Source organism: Ambystoma mexicanum, chromosome 8 (assembly GCF_040938575.1).
Source record: "Ambystoma mexicanum isolate Mex_15411 chromosome 8, UKY_AmexF1_1, whole genome shotgun sequence".
NCBI classification, from domain to species: Eukaryota; Metazoa; Chordata; class Amphibia; order Caudata; family Ambystomatidae; genus Ambystoma; species Ambystoma mexicanum.
The window spans coordinates 1724988069-1725010243 of record NC_090929.1 but is presented as its reverse complement, the minus strand read 5'-3'; the positions used below and the strand labels follow the sequence as shown (position 1 = coordinate 1725010243).

The 22175-nt window shown below is 51.2% G+C and overlaps 1 protein-coding gene across 4 annotated transcripts in view; it reads right to left on the bottom strand.

Annotated features, from left to right (window-relative positions):
- LOC138473366 (zinc finger protein 583-like) overlaps positions 1-22175 on the bottom strand; it is a 159696-nt gene that overhangs the window by 83559 nt on the left and 53962 nt on the right. For all 4 annotated transcript variants that reach the window (XM_069612051.1, XM_069612052.1, XM_069612053.1 and 1 more), the window contains one exon: positions 21998-22099. In XM_069612051.1, the coding sequence (XP_069468152.1) occupies positions 21998-22099 (102 nt within the window). The remainder of the gene's footprint in view (positions 1-21997; positions 22100-22175) is intronic.

The following is a 22175-nucleotide window of genomic DNA, read 5'->3' as shown; positions in this document are numbered from 1 at the left end:
TAAATGTTCAGCGCTTTGGCTTAAGGCGCTATATAAAATACAAATAAAATACAAAATAGTTACGTGTGCGAGATGCCCAGGTCGTCCAAGAGGTTGAAAAGTGGTTAGTAAATGTATTATAGAGTGTCACGGAGACACAGGAGCCTTGGGGAATTCCGCACGTGATGGGTTCTGGGATTGCAGCCACAGTTGTGGAGAAGACCCTCATTGTTCGATTGGATAAGAAACATTCGATCCAGTCTGTAGCCTTGGATGTTGGCATAAGATTGTGTGGTCTACTAAATCGAAGGCCGCTGAGAGGTCAAGCAAGAGGAGCATGGCCAGCTTGCCCTTTCTTTAATGTCATCTATTTGGATTTGTAGGTCCAGAAGTGCTGACTCTGTTCCGTGACCTGGGCGGAAGCCAGATTGGCTTAGCCCAAGGAGATTGTTGGTTTCAAGATAGTTTTTGATTTGCATGTATGCTGCTCTGTCTAAGATTTTGAGTAGGAAGGGGACTGTTATAAAGGAAGAGGACTGTCAAGATAGCTCAGTAAGGAACAGGTTACTTACCTGTAACTGTTGTTCTCCAGCGTGGGTCTGGCATGGATTCACATGCTCATGAATATTCCCCGTCGTCAGGCTGGGAATCCTCTGTAAAAGAAAAAAATCAGTTTCAGTTTAATTTCTGAACTGTCTTTCTCCTAACAACCAATCACTGAGCTCTGGGTCATACCGCCCCCAGCCAATGACTGCCCTCTAGCCAAGCTCCTCCTCTGGCAGCCATCTTCAGATTTGGTAGCACGTAAAGTGGCAATAGGACCAAGAGAAGGGAGGGTTTGCATGTGAATCCATGGCAGACCCAAGCTGTAGATCAACTGTTACATGCAAGTAACTTGTTCCTTCTCCAGCATGGGGTCTGGCATGGATTCACATGCTCATGAATAAAGATTTCATAGCAGTATACACATGCACAACCATGGGAGGTGGCAAGGCTCAACATAAGCATCTCTTACGTCCTCACCAGGCTCACCTTCAAGCAAACAGGTTGCGCAGCACTGATTGGCCAACTCTGGACTCCTCCCTGGAATCCCTGTCAACGTAGTAGAATCTCATGAAGGTGTGCGTCTACCTCCACGTAGCAGCCCTGCAGATGTCCAGCAGGGGCACACCAGACAGGAACGCCGTTGTAGCAGCAATCGTCCTGGTGGAATGGGCTCTCGGACGGCCAGGCAGCAGTCGGTATGCCAAACGGTGACAGTGGGTGATACAGCCGGAGAGCCATCTGGAAATGGAAGCCTTAGAGAGGGCCTTCCCATGGTTCACAGGACCAAAATTTACAAAGAGTAGAGAAGTCTTCCGGATTCTTCGTGTGTGCCACATAAAACTTCAGCGCTCTAGCAACATCCAGCAAGTGCAAAGTCCTTTCAGCCGGCAACAAAGGCGTCGTAAAAACACAGGCAACATCAAGGGCTTGTTTAGATGAAAGTCCGACGGCACCTTGGGCATCAAGGAGGGGTGCGTCCGCAGCACCACTCTTGTCTCGTGGAAAGTCAGATAAGGTGGTTTACAGTAGAGGGCCTAGATCTCACCCACCCTTCGTGCAGAGGCGATGGCCACAAGGTGTTTTCCACGATAGAAACTTGAGTGGAACAGAATGCTTAGGCTCGAAAGGGGGGTCACATGAGCCTAGTAAGTACCACATTGAGCTCCCATGCTGGGCCGGAGCCTTCACCGGCGGGAAGGGGGCAGAATAGTCCCTTGACAAATTCCTTGACCAACCAGTGTGACGTCGTCCTGGGGATATGGTGTAGCGGGAGATAGCCACCAGGTGAACCTTGATGGAGGCTTGAGTCAGCCCCGATTTGGCCAATGACAGCAAACACCTGAGGGGCTTTGATCCTCAGAGGGTCGATCTTCTGAGAATGGCACCAAATAGCAAATCTCTTTCACTTGAGTCTGTAGCATTTCAAAGTGTTACGCTCACCTGGACTCTGCTGGGACGTTGGGGCACGGTTGGAGTCCTCCCTGGATTCGGCTCCCTGGGATCGGTTTTCACCCCCAGCTGCTGCCAAGTGCACTGTTCTGGATGCTGGTACTGTCCCTGCGGGAACACGAGAGGCAATGAGAAGGGTGTGGAGGTATCGTGACTCCCCTCAGACCTTTCGTGCCAAAATGAGCTAAGTAAGCGTTTACCCATGTAGGCTCACATGGTATAAATAATTTATATTATTATTATTATTATTATTATTATTATTATTATTATATAGTTAGGGCGAGCTCTCCGTCCTGCTTCTCATCAGCAGGGGCGCTTCAAGAAGACCCAGTTGCGTCACTGGTCCGTGATGTGGTGGCCCAGGCCGACTGTGACCGAACCACTTTGAAGGTAGGAGTCTTTATGATGATTATTGTTCATATAAGTATTAATGTCTTGTCACATGATTTAAGCTTGTACTCTTAATAATGTCTCTTTCTCCCTTATAGGTGATGGCAGCCCAGCGGAGCCGTTGCGCCGGTGGAGGACTTCAAAGTGTTCCCAAGAAGATAACTAGTTGGGATCCAAAGGTAAGCGCTAGATGCAATGGCGCGCAACCTTTGCGAATGCCTCCATTAGGTTTCTAACCTTATTCTTTCCTCCTGCAGGTGCAGTCTGGCGGCGCTTGGAGAAGAGTAGCGGTGCGCGGACCTGGCGACGGGTGAAGGATGCCTGCGACAGCGATGAAACTGACCGTGTAGAACTTCGGAGTTGGTGTCCAAGCTGAAGGTCATGTAAGGCATGCAGTCGGTGGTTGTATTCCAAGAGCCAGGTAAGTACGCCCTGGACGATCGCGGATGGAGTCACTGCGAGCAGGTAAGAGACGCTTCAGCGAAGATTCAGCTGGCTCTGATGGAGAAAACGGGTAAGTAGCGCCTCCGCAATGTTTTGGCTGGCTATGCAGGTAAGATGCTGCTCCACGATGGTTTCGCTGGATGACAGGTAAGATGTTCCTCTGAGATGATTTGCTGGACAACAGGTAAGAGGCTTCTCCGAGATGGTTGCACTGGAAAACAGATAAAATGCTTCTCAGGCGGTGGTGAGCGTTACGCTGCTTAGGCAGAATAACGCAAAGCCTAGGCCTGCGGGCGGGGCTTAACTAGCCTGGCACCGGCCACGCCCCCTTGCTATGCTAGAAGGTTCCACCGTGTCATGCCCGAATGATGATGCACGTGCAGCTTCATTGATTTCTATGGCCACGCCCGGCCCCACTGCACGTGGCTGACTGATGCGAGATGGAATGACACGTGCCCAAGGGAAAAAGTGTGCAGAGCACGCTTTCTTATGAGCCTGGGGCCAAAGGCGCCAGGACTGGGTCTAACTGGACCCTTTAGGGCAGGGGTGCACAACTGATTTTGACAGAGGGCCGAAAGTACCTTACATGAGGGCTATAGTTGGCCGAAAAGTAAATGTGGGCAGGGCGGCAGTCGGGGCATGGCAGGAGGCTTTTTCAACCCCCAAATTTGTATTAAACACATGGAAAAAGAATATGTTTTTGAGGGGTAACGATTTTTATTTGCATTTCAAACTTACATTTTGTACTACACATTTTCCATTGTTATAATGTATTTCTATTTAGTTATTGTATATCGTCTGTTTAATTAAATTATATATATTTTATTGACCCTTGATTGGACATTCCGTTATTTTGGACTGCTATTGTTTGCTGTTTGGGTTGCCCAAGAGGAGTATGGCCTTTGTTGAGTCAGGTTTCCTCAAAAAGCAAAGGATGTACATCTCCTAACTGTGCCCGTTTTTGCTTTATTATTGGGTTCACTCTTGGAGTGCAACACTATGCCCCATGGCTCCCACCCCCAACCAAACCCAAACCCCCTACCCCCACATACTCAAGCATGCACCCATACAGACCCGAACCCCCCACCCCCCAACTCCGAACCCCCAACCCCCCAAATCAGCACACTCTCAAACAAGCTCCCATACAGACCGGAACCCCCCAACTCAAACTCTCAAGCATGCACACCTACAGACCCTGCATCTCAACATACACCGCACTTACACTCCAAAACAAACAGTCATCCACACCCGACACCCCCCTGCCCCCGCATCTCAACATACACAAAAAAACATTCAAAACCAAACATTCATACACATCCGACACCACCCCCACCCCCGCATCTCAACATACACAAAAAAAAACATTCAAAACCAAACATTCATACACACAAGACCCCCCCACCCCAACATACACAACACAAACATACAGCAAAACAGACCCGACACACAAACACAAACAGACCACTTCCCGGAGACGTGCTGGAAGGCAGGTAAGCTGGAACGCTGGCGAGGTAACTGGAATCGTACTACAGCTGGCGTGGTCCAAGGCTGAAATGCCTTCCAGCATCAAGCCTTATGGACCACGCCAGCCGTAGTGCTGGCACTCCATTGGTGCAGCACACATGCACTACGTGGCTCGTAGGAGCGACGTGGTGCGTGTGTGCTGAGCCAATGAGGACCAGTGTTTTGTCCGGCCTGGAAGACAACAAAGACTTTCCTAATGGAGGGCGGCCGATGCTGCTTGCAGGCCGCCCTCCATTAGGAAAGTCTTTGTGCCTCGCGGGCCGGACAAAACAGCATGGCGGGCCGCATGTTGTGCACCCATGCTTTAGGGGATGTGAACTGGGGTTCCTGACCAGTGGCCATGACACAAAGTAGATGATGCTCTAGCCTTGGCGAGAGCTTCCTTGCTGTCTGCCGGAAGATCGTAGCCACCGAATTCTAGTGCTGGAGGAGCTAAGCCTTCAGGTACAGGAACCCTGGATCGTGGTGAAGAATAGCGCCCCCTTCCCTGGTGTGAACATCCGCAACCACTGGAAGCTTGACTGGTGGGGACGCTGACATGCTGAGAAGGTCTGGGTACCATATTTGCCTCGGCCACAGAGGATCATCCGGCACTGGTATCATCCGAGTTGACTGATGACTCGAAGTAACAACCGCAACAGAGGGAACGCATACAGAAAGAGGCCTTCTCAAGGGAATGAGAATGCGTCCCCCATTCCCTCCTGCTGGGGAAACCTGCTGGCAAAGTCGATCTGGGGATTGCCCCATTTGAGGCACAGGTTCTCCACTAGGTCCTGCCGAAGTTCCCACTCGTGGCATGAGCGAAGTTCCCTGCTGAGAGAGTCGGCGACCGTGTTCTTTACTCCTGCCAGATGAAACGGAATGAGGAACATCCCCTGGGTGACGACCCAGTGCCATAAGTCCTGCGCCACTTTGGAGAGCGCTGGGGATCTGGTGCCCTCCCGTTTCCTTATGTAAAACATTGTGGTGGTATTGTCTGTGAAGACCCGCACCACCTTGCCCTTGAGGGATGGCAGGAACGATTTGAGGGCCCAAAAACACTGCCCGTAGCTCCAGAACGTTGATGTGCAACGTCTTATCCTCTGGCAGCCACAGGCCTCTTGTGGAGACCTCCGGTGTGTGCTCCCCATCCTTCCAGGGAAGCATCCATCATGACCGTCTCCTGGTGTGGTGGGGTCTGGAAATCCATACCTCCGGTCAGATGTGAGCACACGCCCCACCACCTTATCGCCCGACGGAACCCGTCGTCAAGCTCAATCCAGCAGGCATCGAGGAACTTCTGCAGAGGGCACATCCTTAACCTGCAGAGTCGTATGAGATAAATGCATGACGACATCATGCCGAGCAGAGACTTGATGGCCCTCGCGGTGGTGATCTTCAGAGCTAGCAGCCGTTGCACCTTGCCCAGGATGGCCGCTACTCTTTCCTCCGACGGTGACGCCAGACATGAGACCGTGTTGAGCCAGGATCCCAGGAACAGCACGTCCTGTGATGGAATCAAGCAGGACTTTGCATAATTCACTGAGAACCCTAGAACCGTCAGTAGGCGGACGGTCCTCGCCATGTAGTCGACGGCGATGTCCCTCAAGCTAGCCCGGATGTGCCAGTCGTCCACGTACGGGTAGACGTGAATCTCTTGTAGTCGTAGATGGCTGCCACTAGCGCCAGGCACTTGGTGAAGACTCTGGGCGCCGACTTCAGCCCAAAGGGAAGGGCCTTGAATTGGTAATGCTTCCCCTGAACTACGAAGCGCAGAAACCTGCGGTGTCCCTTGTGAATGGGGATGTGGAAATACACATCCTCCAGAACCAACAACGACAGAAAGTCTCCCTCTTGTAGCTGGCCGAGCACATGTTGAAGAGTGACCATTCAGAACTTCTGGGACTTTATGGATTTGTTTAGTTGTCGCAGGTCGAGAATGGGCCTCCAGCCCCCGGTCTTCTTTCGCACAAGTAAGTACCTTGAATACACTCCAGAGCCCCGGAGTCGCTTGGAACCACCTCTATCGCCCCCTTCTTTAGCATGGCCCAAAACTACAGCAGCAGCTGAGGGATGTAGTTTTCCTGTCGGGCCACCGGTGGTATGTGGGGACACTTCCGTTGAGTGTCTCTGTGCGCGAGAGCGTCCAGCACCCAACGGTCAGGGGAGATCTTCCACATGCTGATGAAGTTCGCCAGCCGGCCTCTCACCGGGGTGCACGGGTGGGGGCCAGACATCCCGCCGGTTCATTCTTGCTTGGAGGTCGACGGTCCACCTTGGGGTCCACAGCAACGATGGCGACCTCCTCTGAAGACCTTGGAGCGGCCCCTATTGGTTTCCTGGGTCGAGGAGCGGAGGGGGTGATGGTGGTAAGAAGAACCCCCGCCGTAACCCTTCAAAAGATCGGGGAGACTTGCCTCCTGAGGACCGAAAGGACGACCGTCCCATATGTAGCATGCCCAGTGCATGTGCCGTCTCTGTGTCTGCCTTGATGGCCTGTAGAGACTCCTCTACAGCCATCCCGAAAAGATTGTCTTAGTCAAAGGGCATGTCCAGAACCCTTGTCTGGACCTCCTGTCCAAAGTTGGTGGCCTTGAGCCAGCCACGGCGGTGAAGGCAAATGCTTTTGCCCATCTGGCGGAAACCCGCGTCTGCGATGTCCGTGGCCACCGTGATGGCGTGGTCCGACACCACCTCGCACTCTTGAAGAATCTCCAATGCCTCTGCCCTCTTATCGTCAGGGATGAAGTCCAGCAGAGGTGCGAGCTTGAACCACAGCTCCCGGTCATAACGCGCTACGATAGCGGGGCCGGTGGCGGCCTTGATGGTTGTCGCTGCAGAGGAGATGACCCGCCTCCCAATTGCATCCAATTTCTTCCCCTCGCTATCCGGAGGGGTGGATGCTGCCAAAGACAATGCCTGACGACTTCTTCTTGGCTGCTGCAGAAATTACTGACTCCAGCGATGGTTGGGCCCGCAGGCACATAGGCGCAGAGTCCGACACCCTGTACTTCTTCTCTAAGTGGCCCCTCTTCGCCGGGACTGTAGACGGGTCCTTCATAAGTGCCAGTCCTTCATTCCAAATGTCATCCAAGAGGGGAACTGAGAGGATGGTCCTTCTCTTCGCCTCACAGCGCTGGTATAAGAAGCCCTCCTTCTCCTCTGGAACGAGCTGGAAGAGCTACATTGCTGTGGAGATCATCGCATGGAACAAACCTATCTCGTCTGGTGGCGAGGATCTGGGCGGAGGCGACGAGAGGTCCCCCATCCCGCCGTCGTCATCTGAGCCATTCGTCGCAGTGTCTGACCCCATCTCACCAGTGGGGGTTAGCGGAGAAGGAGGTGAAGAGTTGCACGGGGGCCGAGGGTGCCTCTTCCTCTTCTTGGATGGAGGTTCCCCCATCGTCAGTGGAGCAGTCGGCAACGGCACCGCTGGGAGAATGAGCGGCGGCGCCACTGGCATCGTCTTCTGTATCTCCGATACAAGTGTATGAAGGGTAGAGAGAAAGTCCATGGAAAGATCTCTAGGTGGTGGCTGTGGTGCAGGGACCGGCAGCTGGGGCGTTGGAGCCGAGCCAAGGCCTTCGTCGTCCTGAGGCCCTCTGTCACCTCTATCTCCGTCATCGTCGTCCTCATCAACTCCATCGGCGTAGAGCTCGACTCGAACGTTTCTCTCGTCGCCACCCTCCTCTTGGATGGTCTGGAGGTAGAAGAGTTCACCCTCCTCAGCCAAGGAGATATCATGCCCTGGAGGACTTCAACGCCCTCCCTTTCTTCGCATCCAGAGGGGACGGTCTCCAGGGTCTTCCCAATGGGCTGGGATGAAGACTCCCTCCTGGCGAAGAGGGACACTCTTGTCTTTGGGGGGCACCCTGAGTGTCTGCCGCCATGGTCTTCGAAAGGGACTCCACCACCACTTCCATGGAAAGGGCTGCCTTCGTATGGTGCACCTGAGCCTTCATGGTCAGGCCAGCCTTGTCCCCCCCAGACACCTTATCCTGCTTGGCCTACTCCTTAGGGGCCAGCTTAGGGCCGTCTCACCTTTGGCCTTCTCCGTCGAGGGCAGGCCGGATGCTGTACCCTGTTTGGCCTTCTCCTTGGACGCCTCTGGGGCCACCTTCAGTTTACCCGGGTGATCCGACTTCCCTCTTGCTTGAAAATCCGGAGTGCTGACTGAAGACCGATCTCGCAGGCGATGTCGAATGCGCCCTGGCCGACAAGGAGCCCGCCGCAACGGCGCTCCCAATGGTAGCGGACTCGCAGTGCTTGGCTTTTTGTTAGACTCTCGCGGGAGAGGCGCCCTCAAAGGACTTAGAAGCCCGCTCAGCTTTCCTGGCACCGGGAGAGGCATGCCCCTGGGAACCACTCGGTGCAGAGGCCTTGGCCTGAAGCCACTCTCTCAGCCGCTTACGCCGATCCTTCAACATGCGAGTCGAGAGTTCATAGCAAAATGCACAATCTTCCTCCTTGTGCGCCGGGTACAGGCAGTACAGGCACTGGGAATGTTTGGCGCCCATAAAAACATTCCACAAACCAGTGGGTGAAAATCTTGAAGAGAGAGGGGGGAATCCTTCTTCTCGTCCGACATGATCCACGCAGTGTAGGCCTGAGGAATCATTTGGAAGCCTCCACGAAGAAACTTGATGAAATCCGCCCTTAAGGGGCGTTGAAGAATCAAAAAAATGGGTCCCGGTTTTTGGGAGGAGCCAGCGAGCAAGGGAGAAGTGAGCCTGAGAAGCTCCCGTGGGCGCCGAACTGATCCTGTACAATATCCTGGGTTTTTCGGGCGGAAACAAGCTATAAATGGTCCGAATCGACTCCTGATCGCCTGCTCCTTCTGCGAACAGAGTTAAATGCGACAACTCGGCGAATTTCCTGAGAAATCCCGCACGGTGTGGCGGACCCGGCGGCGTCCGCCGGCGGGTAGATCCAAGATGGCCGGTGGCGCCTGTGGACTGGAAGAGACCCTGCCACACTTGTGATAACCCGCGCCCGGGGGACGGCCGCTGTGAGGTGGAGGAAGCGGGCACACACAACCCAATCCTCAGCTTGGACCGGGGAGAGACCGCGCAGTGAGCTGCCGCTGGGTGCCTGGTCGGGAAAGTGCTTCCCCCGATACGCCGCGGCTGACAGAGAGCCTTGCCATCTGCTGCAGAGCTCCGCTGATGGGAGCAGTGACGGGGGCTCCGGAAAAGGATCTGGGGCTCCGGAAAAGGATCTGCGGAGCCGCGGTGCTGCACCAGGGGGGAGTACCTCGAAAGTCCACCCACCCGCTGTCTGAAGTGAACGCAGGCAGCCGAACGCTGCGCAGTGTTCGGCCGGGAGAGTCGCTCCCCTGGTGGCCTGCGAGGTGAGCAAAGACGGGCACCGAGGGACGACCTCGCCGGGCCGACAAAGAGCCTCCCCGCCTGCTGCGCGTCTCCGGGACCCGAGCATCGACTCGCAGTGCCTTCCCCACCCCTCAGAAGGAGTAGCACGGATGAAACATCCGCCTTGGCGGCGAGAGGCGTACGGCATCAAGTGAACCCGGTAAGGGGGAAGCGACACAAACCCGACACAAACCCCCTCCCAGAGACACCGAAGGGAAACAGGAGGGGAGCGGGACTTTGGCAGAGACCCCCAACAAATTAGAGCGGCACCACGCGGGATACATCCTCCCTGATTACAAGTCCTCCTGAAACTCACGAGCAGGGTGCCCCGACAGGGGGATTCACCCTAATACGTCCGGGGAGGAACCCGCTGAATGCACCCCAGAGACCCTTCCCACGCGGGACGAGTGGACCTTGCTAGGCATATGACTGGGCGCATCGGCCTGATTCCCCTCAGGAAACGTATCGGAGGACTCCCGCGGAGCCCGCTGTCCTCGGCCCGTAGTGACGGCTATTAAGAGGAGGATCCACCCCACAACCAGGAAACAGCCCGCCACTCCTGGGAGCCCTAAGTGCAGCATAGGGACGATTCAAACGGGAACTCTGGCACTAAACTACAGGACAAGAGTGGAATCAAGTAGCAAGGGAGTGCTCCGGGGCCTGACACCACAGTTGCTGCTGCACCTACCTCCGCAGCTATATCAAGGAACGCCCTTATAATTGTGAGGCACAGAGCCCACACCGCCGGTGCCATGGTCAAAGATAGACAAAAGAAGACATCCACCCAGACCAGCATGGACCAGTATGCGGTCGCCACTACTCCGTCACCGACGGGCCAGACAACGCGGCCGACGTCTCCCACAGGCGAGAATAATCTTTTGCTGAGGGACGCGATGGCCGCTATTGCTAGCTCGCGCTCCTCCGTGGAGATCAAAATGGACAGTATCGCGGCAGACGTCTCCTTTTTACGCCACGGCCTCCAAAAACTCACCTCTCGGACAGGAGAAGCAGAGCACCGCATCTCTGAAGCGGAAGACAACATCAGGGGAGTTAGCCAACAATTGTCGCACGCCATGACCCGCCTGAAAACTCTAGAATCCAGAATTGACAAGGGAGAGGGAAGGTCTCGCCACAACAATGTGCGCATTCTTGGGCTACCAGAAGGAGAGGAAGGGCACAGCATGGAACTATTCCTAGAACAGTGGCTTCAAGATATCTATGCACACCATTCTTTCTCCAAATTCTTTTCGGTTGAGAGAGCCCATAGGATGCCCTCGGGGAGGTCAGTCTCAGGTGCGCCACCCCGTACAGTGATCGCTAAACTGCTCAACTATCGGGACAGAGACGCCCTCCTCCAGATGTCGCGCTCGAAGGGGACTATCACTCACAACGGCTCCCGAATTACATTCTTTCCTGATTACACCCGCGACGTCCAAAGGGCGCGACAATCCTTTGAACCACTAAAGAGACAGCTAGCCGTCATGAATGTCAAATACGGGTTGCTTTTTCCAGCACAGCTAAAAATCTATCATAAAGGATCTACAGTACATTTTACTGATCCGCAGGAGGCATGGAAATGGGCGGAAACGCACATCGAAGGCGACTGGAATGCGAGACAGAGGTAGACCCCGGCCTGGACGGGACCACCCCCCCCTTAAGAGATCCTGGCAGGGTGGAACCGGAAGCCCCGGAACAAGGGGCGAACCAGAATGAAGGATGAACAGGCGATGATCCTAGACCGAAGGCGTACCAAGGATCACAATTATGCAGGGACAAGCTGTTCTGCAAACTGGCCCATTGCTATGTGGAGTGCTCCAACACGAGATCCCGACCACAGGGCGCAGGTAACGGGGCAGATTGTTTCGCCCCCCCTGTTGTTCGTGACACTAGTTAGAGTTTGACCTGACCCCCTAAGGTTTGGAGGATCAGCAATGTTCGGGCGACAGGTACTTCAAGTTGGGGTGGAGTATTGGGAGGGGGGAGGAGGGGAAGTTTTCATGATTTCTTGTTAGTTCAGGACTATAGCATGTTCAAATACCAACCCAGACACGACCCTCTACACATTACACCCTGCAATACCAAACATTGGGACTATATTCCCACAAGACATAATGATGGGAGGTACCCCTCCCGACTACGGCACCCTTTAAGCCCTCCAACAAGAGTTTTAGATGGCACAAGCACTAACCCACTCACCACTGGCTGACCGCCCCAGGTCCCCCAAACTGCTCACCTGGAATGTGAATGGAATGGGCTCTGGGATTAAGAGGCGCCTGATTAGGCAATTGTTGAACAGACACTCTCCCGATGTGGCCCTACTATCTGAGACGCACCTAGCGGGAACGCACTGCACCCTTTTCCAGAGAACCAACTACCGGGCCGCATTCCACGCGGGGTACACTATGGGATCAAGGGGCACCCTTATCCTTATACACAAAGGACTCCCGTTCTCCCCACAAGTCGTGGAACTGGACCCGCGAGGTTGTTATGTATTCGTCCTGGGTTCGCTCTGGGGACAAACACTGGCCATGGTATCGATATATTCCCCACCCGGACTGGGTCAGGATTTATTGGACGACATAACCACTCTCATGGGGAAACACCAGCCAGATCGATGGATACTGGGAGGAGACTTTAATGATGTTATGTGCAACACCATAGATCGTACCCATCTTAGATGGCGTAACCCGGATATTCCCACAAAACTTTCCAACTTTGTGTCCGCCCTGGGCCTCCGAGATGTGTGGCGGGAACTACATCCCCAAAATAGAGGGTACTCATTCCACTCAGGTGTCCATGGCTCCCTCTCTAGACTGGACTACCTCCTCGTCCTGAACACAGACCTACATAGAGCGATATCCGCGGAGTTCCTCCCTCGTGGAATCTCGGACCACTCCCCCCTAATAATAGAAATACGAACACACGCCACAACCCCCCTCTAGAACATGGAGACTAAACAACTACTATCTCGGATTCCCCGAACTGGTTGATCGCCTCACGGAGGTGTCCGATGAATACTTTGATATAAATGAACCGGCAGTAAACGATCCGGTACTGGTTTGGGAGGCTTTTAAAACGGTGCTGCGTGGGGAAATTATCTCCTGGGTAGCGAATAAAAAGAGGGAGAGACTCCAAAAAATAGTGGAGGCAGAGGGAGAAATTATCCAGGCCGAAACCACGCATGTTCTTGACCCCACCCCGCAGACCCAAAGGTCCCTCAAAGTAGCCACGGAGAGCCTTAGAAATATCATGCTGGATAATGCCAAGCAAGCCCACTGGGACTCTAGAGCGAGGATATACGAACTGGGGGACAAAGCTGGCAAAATGCTGGCCTGGCTTGAGAGGAGGGATGAGGGGAAACGTCACGTCCGCGAAATCGTTGCCCCAAATAATGTCAGGTACCAGACGGATGCCGAAATAGCAGAGGCCTTTGCCCAGTTTTATGCAGAACTATATCGAGCTCCGATAGCGCCACTCGACCCGACTCTGCTAGACGAAGTAATACTCCCATCATTGACCCATCATTGACCGCACAACAACGTGCAGAGCTAGATTCCGACCTCTCTGAAGCCGAAATAGCCGAAGCCCTAGCGCAACTCCAAACCGGGAAAACACCAGGCCCTAACGGATTCCCGGCCGAAACCTGGCAAAAGCTTGGTGGGAACAAAATAGCAACTCCCCTCTATAAAATGCTCCTTAGCGCCCACGACCAAGGCACCCTCCCGCCAGACCTATGTAAAGCCACCATTGTGGTCATCCCCAAACCCGATAAACCCCCGGAATTGTGCGCCTCCTACAGGCCCATCTCACTAATTAATAGTGAGGCTAAGGTCCTTGCCAAGCTCCTAGCCAACCGACTACAACCAGTAATCCACGCCCTGATCCATCCGGATCAATGTGGCTTTATGCCACACAAGTCAACTAGACAGGGTTTGTATGGTGCGTGGCGATGGGGTTTGTGGGGAGCGGGGACAAGTCTGCAGGGAACATAGTTCCACTACTTCTTTTCGTACACTGGTTTGGAGGTCCAAGGGGACGGTGAGGCCAGTGAGGATGGGGCCCTCTGCAGCATTTATACAGTATGGGTGCTTTGTCCAGTGATTACTGAAAGCCTACGTGGATCAGCTTGGTTTTCAGACATTTTCTGAAGAGGAAGCAGTTGTGTTGTACTCTCAGAGACATGCTTATGGAGTTCCAATGCCTTTGGCCGTCCCACTGCCTAATTGGTTGACACTTGAGTTTCGCTTAGTGCACTAGAATGGGTATTTGTAATTTGAGGTTCCGAGTTATTCTGTGCAGACCTTTGCTTGCTTGAAAAGACCTTGCCTTTTGAGTTTAACCCTGTACTCCACTAATGGACTGCGCTTTGGATGGGCTCTGGAGGTTTTACTTTTAATGTTAAGACAATCTGGCCGCTTGGTTCTGTCCTGGGTATAAGCTGTCAGTCTGTCTTTTGGCAAGACCCATGTAGCGTACGTTACAAGACTCCACGAGTGCCATTACTACAGTTCATCTCAACTCCAGTGGGTGCACTGTCCACAGTAGAGGGATGCCGTCCTGAAGCACAAACAGGTGAACACTGAGCTTTTAATCGGTGCATTCACTGGTCAGAGGTTAGATCTGAATCAAAGAATCTGACTAAGTTCGTTGCTTCTTTGTCATGGCTCGGGCCAACCTAGAATTATTGGTCCAGCCAAAAGACTATTATCATTTACATTGCCCACTACAGGACCTCTGTACTGGTACCACTGTGGTAAATGTTCAAGCAGTACAGATCACCACTGGAGAGCTTGAAATCGTGTGTGCATGGAGAGCGGTCAACCTGCCTACGTGGTAAGCTCCATATGCAAAGTATGCGCTTTTGTGTCCCTCGTAGCCAACTGCAGATATTGGCATGGGATGGGCAGGTTACTTGGCATGCAGTAACGCCAGTCAGTTAACACTCATGGGGTGTGCCATGTACTGCATCTCCTCAGAATGGTGCCAGCCAATGTATGCATAGGAGTGCTAGTCAGGGCCAGCCACCCAGGACAACCTCCATTGGATAAAGGGGCCTTGGAGGTTTGCAGTCATGCTGCGGGCATGGTTTCACAGGAGCATGTTCTGCTGCGATTGGCTTGCACTGCCCTTTCTTTCACAAATGAGAGCCAAGTGACTTAAGTGTGCCTTTTAGTTTAAACATTCAATGTTACACCTTGAGCACCCGTTATCCAGTAGCAGGCATGGTGCAGGTACACATGTGCACTCTGATGGGTGTGAACATATCCATGTTGCACCCTGCGCACTCCTAATCCATTAGCAGACAGTGTAGGTACACGCGTGCACTCCTTACCTTTTGTCTGAGCCCAATAAGCAGTGTGCTAGCCATTTCTGGTTTCTACTTTATTTCTATATTGATTGAAAACCATACCACATATCAATTACAATCTGCCTTTTATTGGATCATCAGTTATGTCTTCATCGGTCCGTCACCATGCAGTATATAGGTTGATCATCAGTTATGTCAGTCATCGGTCCATCACCATACAGTATATAGGTTGATCGTCAGTTATGTATTCATCGGTCCGTCACCATGCAGTAAATAGGTTGATCATAAGTTATGTCTTCATCGGTCCATCACCATGCAGTATATAGGTTGATCATCAGTTATGTCTTCCCATCCACTCCATGAGATGCATTAAGAGTATGTTATGGGCTAGAGGTCAAGAGGTGGCAAGTGGTGATAGTCTGATTAATATAATTACCATATTTAGGCATAGTGTTTCATGCCAAATTCCTCCAGCTTCCCAGTGCTGTAAACAAGGCTGTTATTGGCCAATATAATGGTACTTCATTAATCAATTTAGGAGGAGGGCTGAGTCTGTCCTGGTTTCACATGGATGTTAGACATAAACGGGTTCATTTGCTTAATCCAGATCTACAGGGTGCCACAAGAGTCCCCCTCATCACCCATGTTTAGAGCCCCCTCCTGCAAACGATCTTCAACTCTAGCTTAAAAAGTCATTCAAAGATGGATTATACAGCGGAACAACACCCGGTTGATGAAGACAATTTCGCACACTTAGAGACTGCACAGAACTGAAGCAAGACTTTGCCACGGTCATCCAGGCACAGGGACCCATCGGCACCCGCATGTGTCGGTGCAAATCACTTTCATTTATTGACATGAAAGTAACAGGAGCAGATGTCAGGGAACCAGCAAAGCAAGCTTTGTTTGCTCTAGAGGTTAGGTGCCAGGCCACAAACACGTGTGATCTGGTTTCACTAGCAATTTCACTTTTCATTTTTACAAATGCATTTAATTAATTTTATTATTACTGGAAACCCAGTTACAAACAGGCTGCAATATCAGCTACTAAATGCTGACATTTATTGGCTACGTCTAAATCGCCCTCTCACCAAATGAGGGCGCCTTGTTGGCTATTGCGCAACTATACCAATGCCAAAAGGTGCTCTGCGACCACAGTGTTGCGCCAAAATGGCATGTGGCAAAAGGCTTGCACCTATATAGGGTACACCGTCATGGAACATACAACTCACCCTCATAGCACAGATAAAACAGTGCACTTTGAGAACGTCTTTCAAAGACCTCCTCGGCTCAAAACAAACCCGGCCTTTTATCTCTCCACAGTAGGTGGTCAAAGCAGCATCAGATTACTACAGTGAGCTCTATGTGGCATGGAAAGGCACAGCTATCATAGCATGCAGGCTGCTGTGAGGAGTCAGACATGGGAGACTGACACATAGGTGGAGTTTTCTCAAAAGTCGCCATTTATTAAATATTAATGGGTGAGGCAAACGCCAACTTTCGCTAACCTAACAAGGAGTGCCCTACCTATCAAACTAAGGCTAAAGGAAAGTGAGCTAATATCCAAAGTTATCTGTCCCTTGCACTGATGCATTCAACAAAATCATACGGCGATTATTGGGCTGTTTAAACTCCACAGAATAACAAACATAAAGGTTATAAACAGAAATCCTTGTGAGCAGGATTGGATCCCCCTTCCACTGGATCAATTCAGGATGTGCATATAACAAAATAGTGAGCTGGTTACCCCTCCCTTAGGTCTGTGCATACAGTGCGTCTGCTACGACTCCGTTTGCCATCAGCAATGCAGGCAACAATTCTCTCCCCCTTGATCCTTTCTACAAGGAGGGCTCTTCTCCTGCAGTCTTTCATTTCTTTCTAAACAACCCATTTGTTGTTGGCAATGTGGTTTACAACTTCTGGAACCGCTACATTCAAATTGCCTTGATGTTCCTTGGCTTTGGCAATGCAGGTTATACTGCCCCTGATTGGATATCCCCTCTTTGGGAGAATTGTATCCCCTTTGTTTTATTATTGCCCCTCTTTGGCTTGGGCAATGAGGGTCACAATATTCTTTTCTTCGACATTCAGTCTGCTTTAATTTAAAAGTTCGGTATTCAAAAAGTGATTTCTTGCACAGCGGTCTACTTTGGAGCGCTCTGGGGTCACCTAGTGTCACTATTAACTCAGACTCTGATAACCTGTTGTATATAACAACCGTGGCCTCCTTTCACAGGGAGACGACTCCTCTCCCCCCGCCCCTCCAGAGAGCAGAGCCTGCAGAGAATGACAAGACAACCTGTCAGGCTAGGGGCTCGGGTGAAAACGCAGGAGCAACCAGCAGAGCTAGAGAGGGAAGGAAAACAAATGCAACCATATGAGCACTACGAAAAGTAGCAATGAACAGGCACACGCTCCCTCTGTCAGTACCAGGTCCCTACCTGATGTCACAGAGCTGCAGGTGGTAAACATACTTGACAATCTCCTACCAGGAATCCAGTAATATCAGGATGCTCCAAACAGGAAAGCTGAGCAAGTCTTCATCCAGAAAGGAGGAACCGTGACCCGTACGGCACGAAGGCACAAACTATGGAGTGTACAGCAGAGGAGGTTCAATTAGTTTCCAGAAAGAAGTCTTGTTCCTTGGGACGATAGATCCGCAGAAAAGTCACTGAGCTGAGAGAAAAGCAAAAGAAAAACCCAACTTCGCACAGTTAGTTCAATCCAGGCGTCGGAAGAAAAACAAAAGAACAATCTAGGGTTTGGAAAAAAAGTCTGTAGTGTAGAACAGAGGATGTAGCAATTGCCCATCCAAGATGAGAAGAGCAGAGTTCAGGAGTAGCCTGGAGATCCGTCCATAGAAGAGTAACCAAGAGACAGCGCAGACCGGGATTAGGCAGAGACAATCCATATGAGACGAAAGCAGGGGCCTGGAATCCGGATCAAAAACTAAGAGGAAGAAACAGGTGAATCTGCTCACCGGGCGAACGCACCGGTTAAAGAGCACCACACAGTGAACTTGGTGTGCTTGAGTACAAACACTGATGTGACCTGAGGCTTCCGGGTTGCATCGGCAGGCACACACGTGTCAGGTCGCATGCACAATCCCACGGGCCATAGTTGCCACAGCAGGTGCCACTGCTGGTGCCGACTGGGACGGAGGACACGAAGGGCTGCCAGAGGCAGGCGGACCATGTCACCTAGATCAGGCCAATCCACCAGTACATCCTGGCGTCGCCTGCTGACTTGCTGATTCTGCTTCTTCACTTGTCAGGTCTTTTCTGGCATTTGACAGCTCCAGTCAGGCTTCTGCTGCTTGCGCTGAAAGGAGCACACACGCTCCAGTGAAAACCTTGCACCGGGCGAGATGCAGACACAGAGCTTCTCTCTCCTTCAGGGCAGCTGGCCTCAATACCGCTTCCTGCTGTGTGTCCTCTGCATCTCCCAGGCACCTCGACCTCCGCCACGTTCTGTGCACGGTGTCCCGCTATTGGAAAAACAGCGGCGCCAACCTCTGCTTCCTTCTGTTGCTTCTCTTATGGCCCGCACCTGAAGGGCCTTTAAATGTTTAAAGGTTCCACTCAGGTGTGGTTCATTACAACCACTAGACCACACACTACAAGTCCATAACATCCGTAGCTGTTCTTTGTTGTTTCACCTGATTCACTCTGTTTGAGTGCATGATAATTTAAGGGGAGTAATAGTTTTCTATTCGATTTATAATGGGAGCAGAATGTAGAATCCTAGCTACTGAGAGTAGTTGTATGAACCTCCCTGTCCCTTACAGTCGTTTTCATGGTTATAAAAAGGGATCTCACGCTTGGCATCTTGGGTAATCCCGGGAGCGAAGGCACTACTGTGCCAACATGCCATTAAGTACTCAGGCACTAGGGAAACCTCATCCTCGGAACAGGATGAACACAGTCCCTCTCCTGACGGAGTCACTACACTCCCTTTGCAGCCGTCTCCTCCCATGTGATCCTCACTCATGATGCCACCACCAGGGTCAGGATCAGGTAGCAGCTGCTTTCCCTTGGCCACATGGGAGGAGACTTTAGGCTGGGTGTTAGGGAGAAGTCTCAGAAATGTGCTAATTCCCTTCTAAATTGGAGACCCCCAGCTTTTTTTGCTGGACTTTTATTTCTTACCTGGAGAGATTGAGCCATTTTTCTCATTCTCATGTATTTTTATTGTGATTTGGACAATGTGCTTCTTTTAACTTTGGAGTCTGACAAACACCAGAGGCATCCTCTTTACATTGTGTCACACAGCACCTTCAGGTTTAAATACCTTCTCTGGGATAAACTACTGTTTCCCAGAGCAGTAAAGTGAAATTGACATTTCTTACGCTGTAAACCTTCTAGACCCAGACCACACTATCTTACCATAGGGTGCTGGAGGGGTTACCTAGTATCCCCTTTGTCTAGTTTCTCATGTAACATTTTATATGTTACCCTTTCTACAATTGATGGCCGGCGGCAGTGGTTTATTTTTTGACTACCTTAGTGTGTTTTTACCGTGGGCTGCATTCGCAGCTACAGTAAAGCACCCATGAGTGACCATTTCGTCAAAATGGCCCAAGTCTTTTTTTCACCATTTCTTGTTGGAAAGGTCCATCTTGCGATTTACGCTGTGCGCCAAACCAGGTTTGGTCCCTTAGTTCGTTTTGTCTTTGGCAGGCTTCACAAGTGAAGCCCGCCTCTGGCTCGAGTATGTCTGGCAGGGGCAGGAAGTGAGGGAGGTCCCCGAAACTCCCTGTGCTGAATCCCGTTGGTTACAGGAATGCACCCAAAGGTGATTGGCCGGCTGGCTGTCCGGCAAGGACAGCCACCCTGCTGTGTGATTGACAGCTACGCTTGAATGAATGGGAGAAACCTGCATAAGAGGCGAGGCTTTTTGGCTTGGAAGGCAGAGTCGACCACTGAACGAAGGAATCCGAAGAAGAACTTGGAAGAGATGCCTGCTGTAACTCCTGGACCGTTGGTTTGCCCGGTGAAGCCCTGCTGCGCTGCTGAAGCTCAGAATTCGCCTCAACTAGAGAAGCCCTGCAAGGACGATTTATCCCTTTGAGTTGTTGGGACCAATCAACTCCAAAGTAAGCCCGTCTAGACATCCTCTCGGAACTGGCTGTACTTCCACTGCTGTTGCTGCTGCTGCTGCTGCTGGAACCGAAGTGCCAGAGAGAGGAACACCAGATTGTGTGCGTGGCTTTTAAGTCGGACCCGAGCACCTGGAAGATCCTCCGGACTTCCCTGATGCAAGACTGACCAAGCCTGAGCCACCGCAACAGTGTGCTGGACCCCAGATGCGAGTAAAGTGTGAAGTGGTATCTGAGAACCGCAGTGTTGCTATTTGTTGTCAGATGCAAGGAGATGAAACACAGAAGGACCGCCGAATTGAAGTTTGCCCATTGCTGCCACTTACCTTCCCATTGAAGAGCATGAGTCCCCAGACGTCCTCCCTCTTGTCCCCACGACTGAGGCTCAGGAACAACAGGATCTGCCAAGCTGTACAGGAACAGAAGCCAGCTGGAACCATTTTTTCTAACCAGAGGTACTGTAAAGTCTCAGAGAACTTACCTCTTGTTGTGTAGCCTTACTTGCTCTCAGTTGAGACCGGTCGTGGTTACCTTGCAGAGTTGGTAAAGCTTTGCCACTCACAAGCCTCCCAGCTTGTGGCCCTTCGAGTGTTCTATTTTCTACAAACATTTCTAAAAACATTGTGCAAGACTTTTTACCTGCCTGCAAAGAAAATCTTCAGCTCCCCTAGACATTGTACAATTAACACTGGCTGTCCTGGTTCTCTGAGAGACTCTTCTTTACCTTTGACTTTGTACTTTATCTTTTCCTCAGGAAAGGGTTAAACGTATTTGACATTGGAAGGTTTTTAAAAGTACTTACCTGTTTGTGAATTATTTGTTAACCTTTGTTTTATTCATCACTTCTATCTTTTACACGAAACTCAGTATTGCTCTCAATATACCAGTGATATATTAATGTCCACAATGTCCTGGATATTTAAGTCACCTGAGGGTGTAGGAAGTGTCTGTGTGCCATCCCCAATGGGTATCATGAGTTAGAGAAACTAAGATGGTTTTCAAGTCTATTATAAGTGTTACATATATTGCTCCCTTCTGAAGGAGGCTTATACAACTGACTGTGAAATAAATGAATAATTGTTTTATCAGGAAACCTTGAGTGCAAGTCTTTATTTTAATAACTGCCACTGTGAAACTCTTTAAAACCTTATGCTCACATTGACCCCTCTTGAGATAAGCCTGGCTGCTCAGCCAAACTACCAACCTGTGTAGTTCAGACTTATACCAAAGGTTGGGTTCCTATTGCCAGGAGGTCAGGGTTATAGTAGTGCACCCATAGGCCACTGCATACAATCTTGCCTAACACTGGGAGTTTGCGATGGCTACACAGGATTCATCACACCGACCAAAAGACAACAGTCGGCCCAGCAGACGTGCTGCAAAAGACGACAGAGGTAATATTTTGAAAAGCCTTCTCCTGGTAATTGAACCCCAGGCAGTTACATACAAGATCACTGGATTATTACACAAGCCAATCACACAGAGGCTAGAGTTGGTGAGATATTGGAAGTGTTATCTTGCCTTTCCTTTCTGCCTTGGAATGTTGGCCCCTCAGCTGCAACCTTTTCCATCCCATTGGATCACTCCGTAGTTCTACTCTGAACATGCTCACTGGGACAGTTTCCGGACAAGTCTCTCCTTCCTTTAGTGCCCCTGATGCCGTCTCATGATCTCCAGTATTCTGACTTTCATGCAGGCACACTGCTCATTTGGTTTTAAATCAAAAATGATTTGGACAGCACACAACTTGAGCTTGGACAAACGTTCACAGAACCAGCCCCAGGGGTAGGTGTAGCGGTTTGACAGCAATTGGTGCCAGACAACGTTTAGCTTACTTAGTCAAGTTGTAGATCATCCCTAATGTAATTTAATAAAATTAAGAGTGGCACAAATATCCTATCACTTCCTGACCTGCAGAGGGCCCATCCCAGCTTCCTCGGTTGCCGTTATCCTGAGCATCCTGCAGGCACTGGTTTCCACCGACTAACACTTCAGAATCTTCCTTTGCATCACCTGTTGAAAGCAAGAAATGCTAGAACATAAACCTGTACGCACGAGGCTCAGTGTCCACATAGATAAGGTGTTTAGG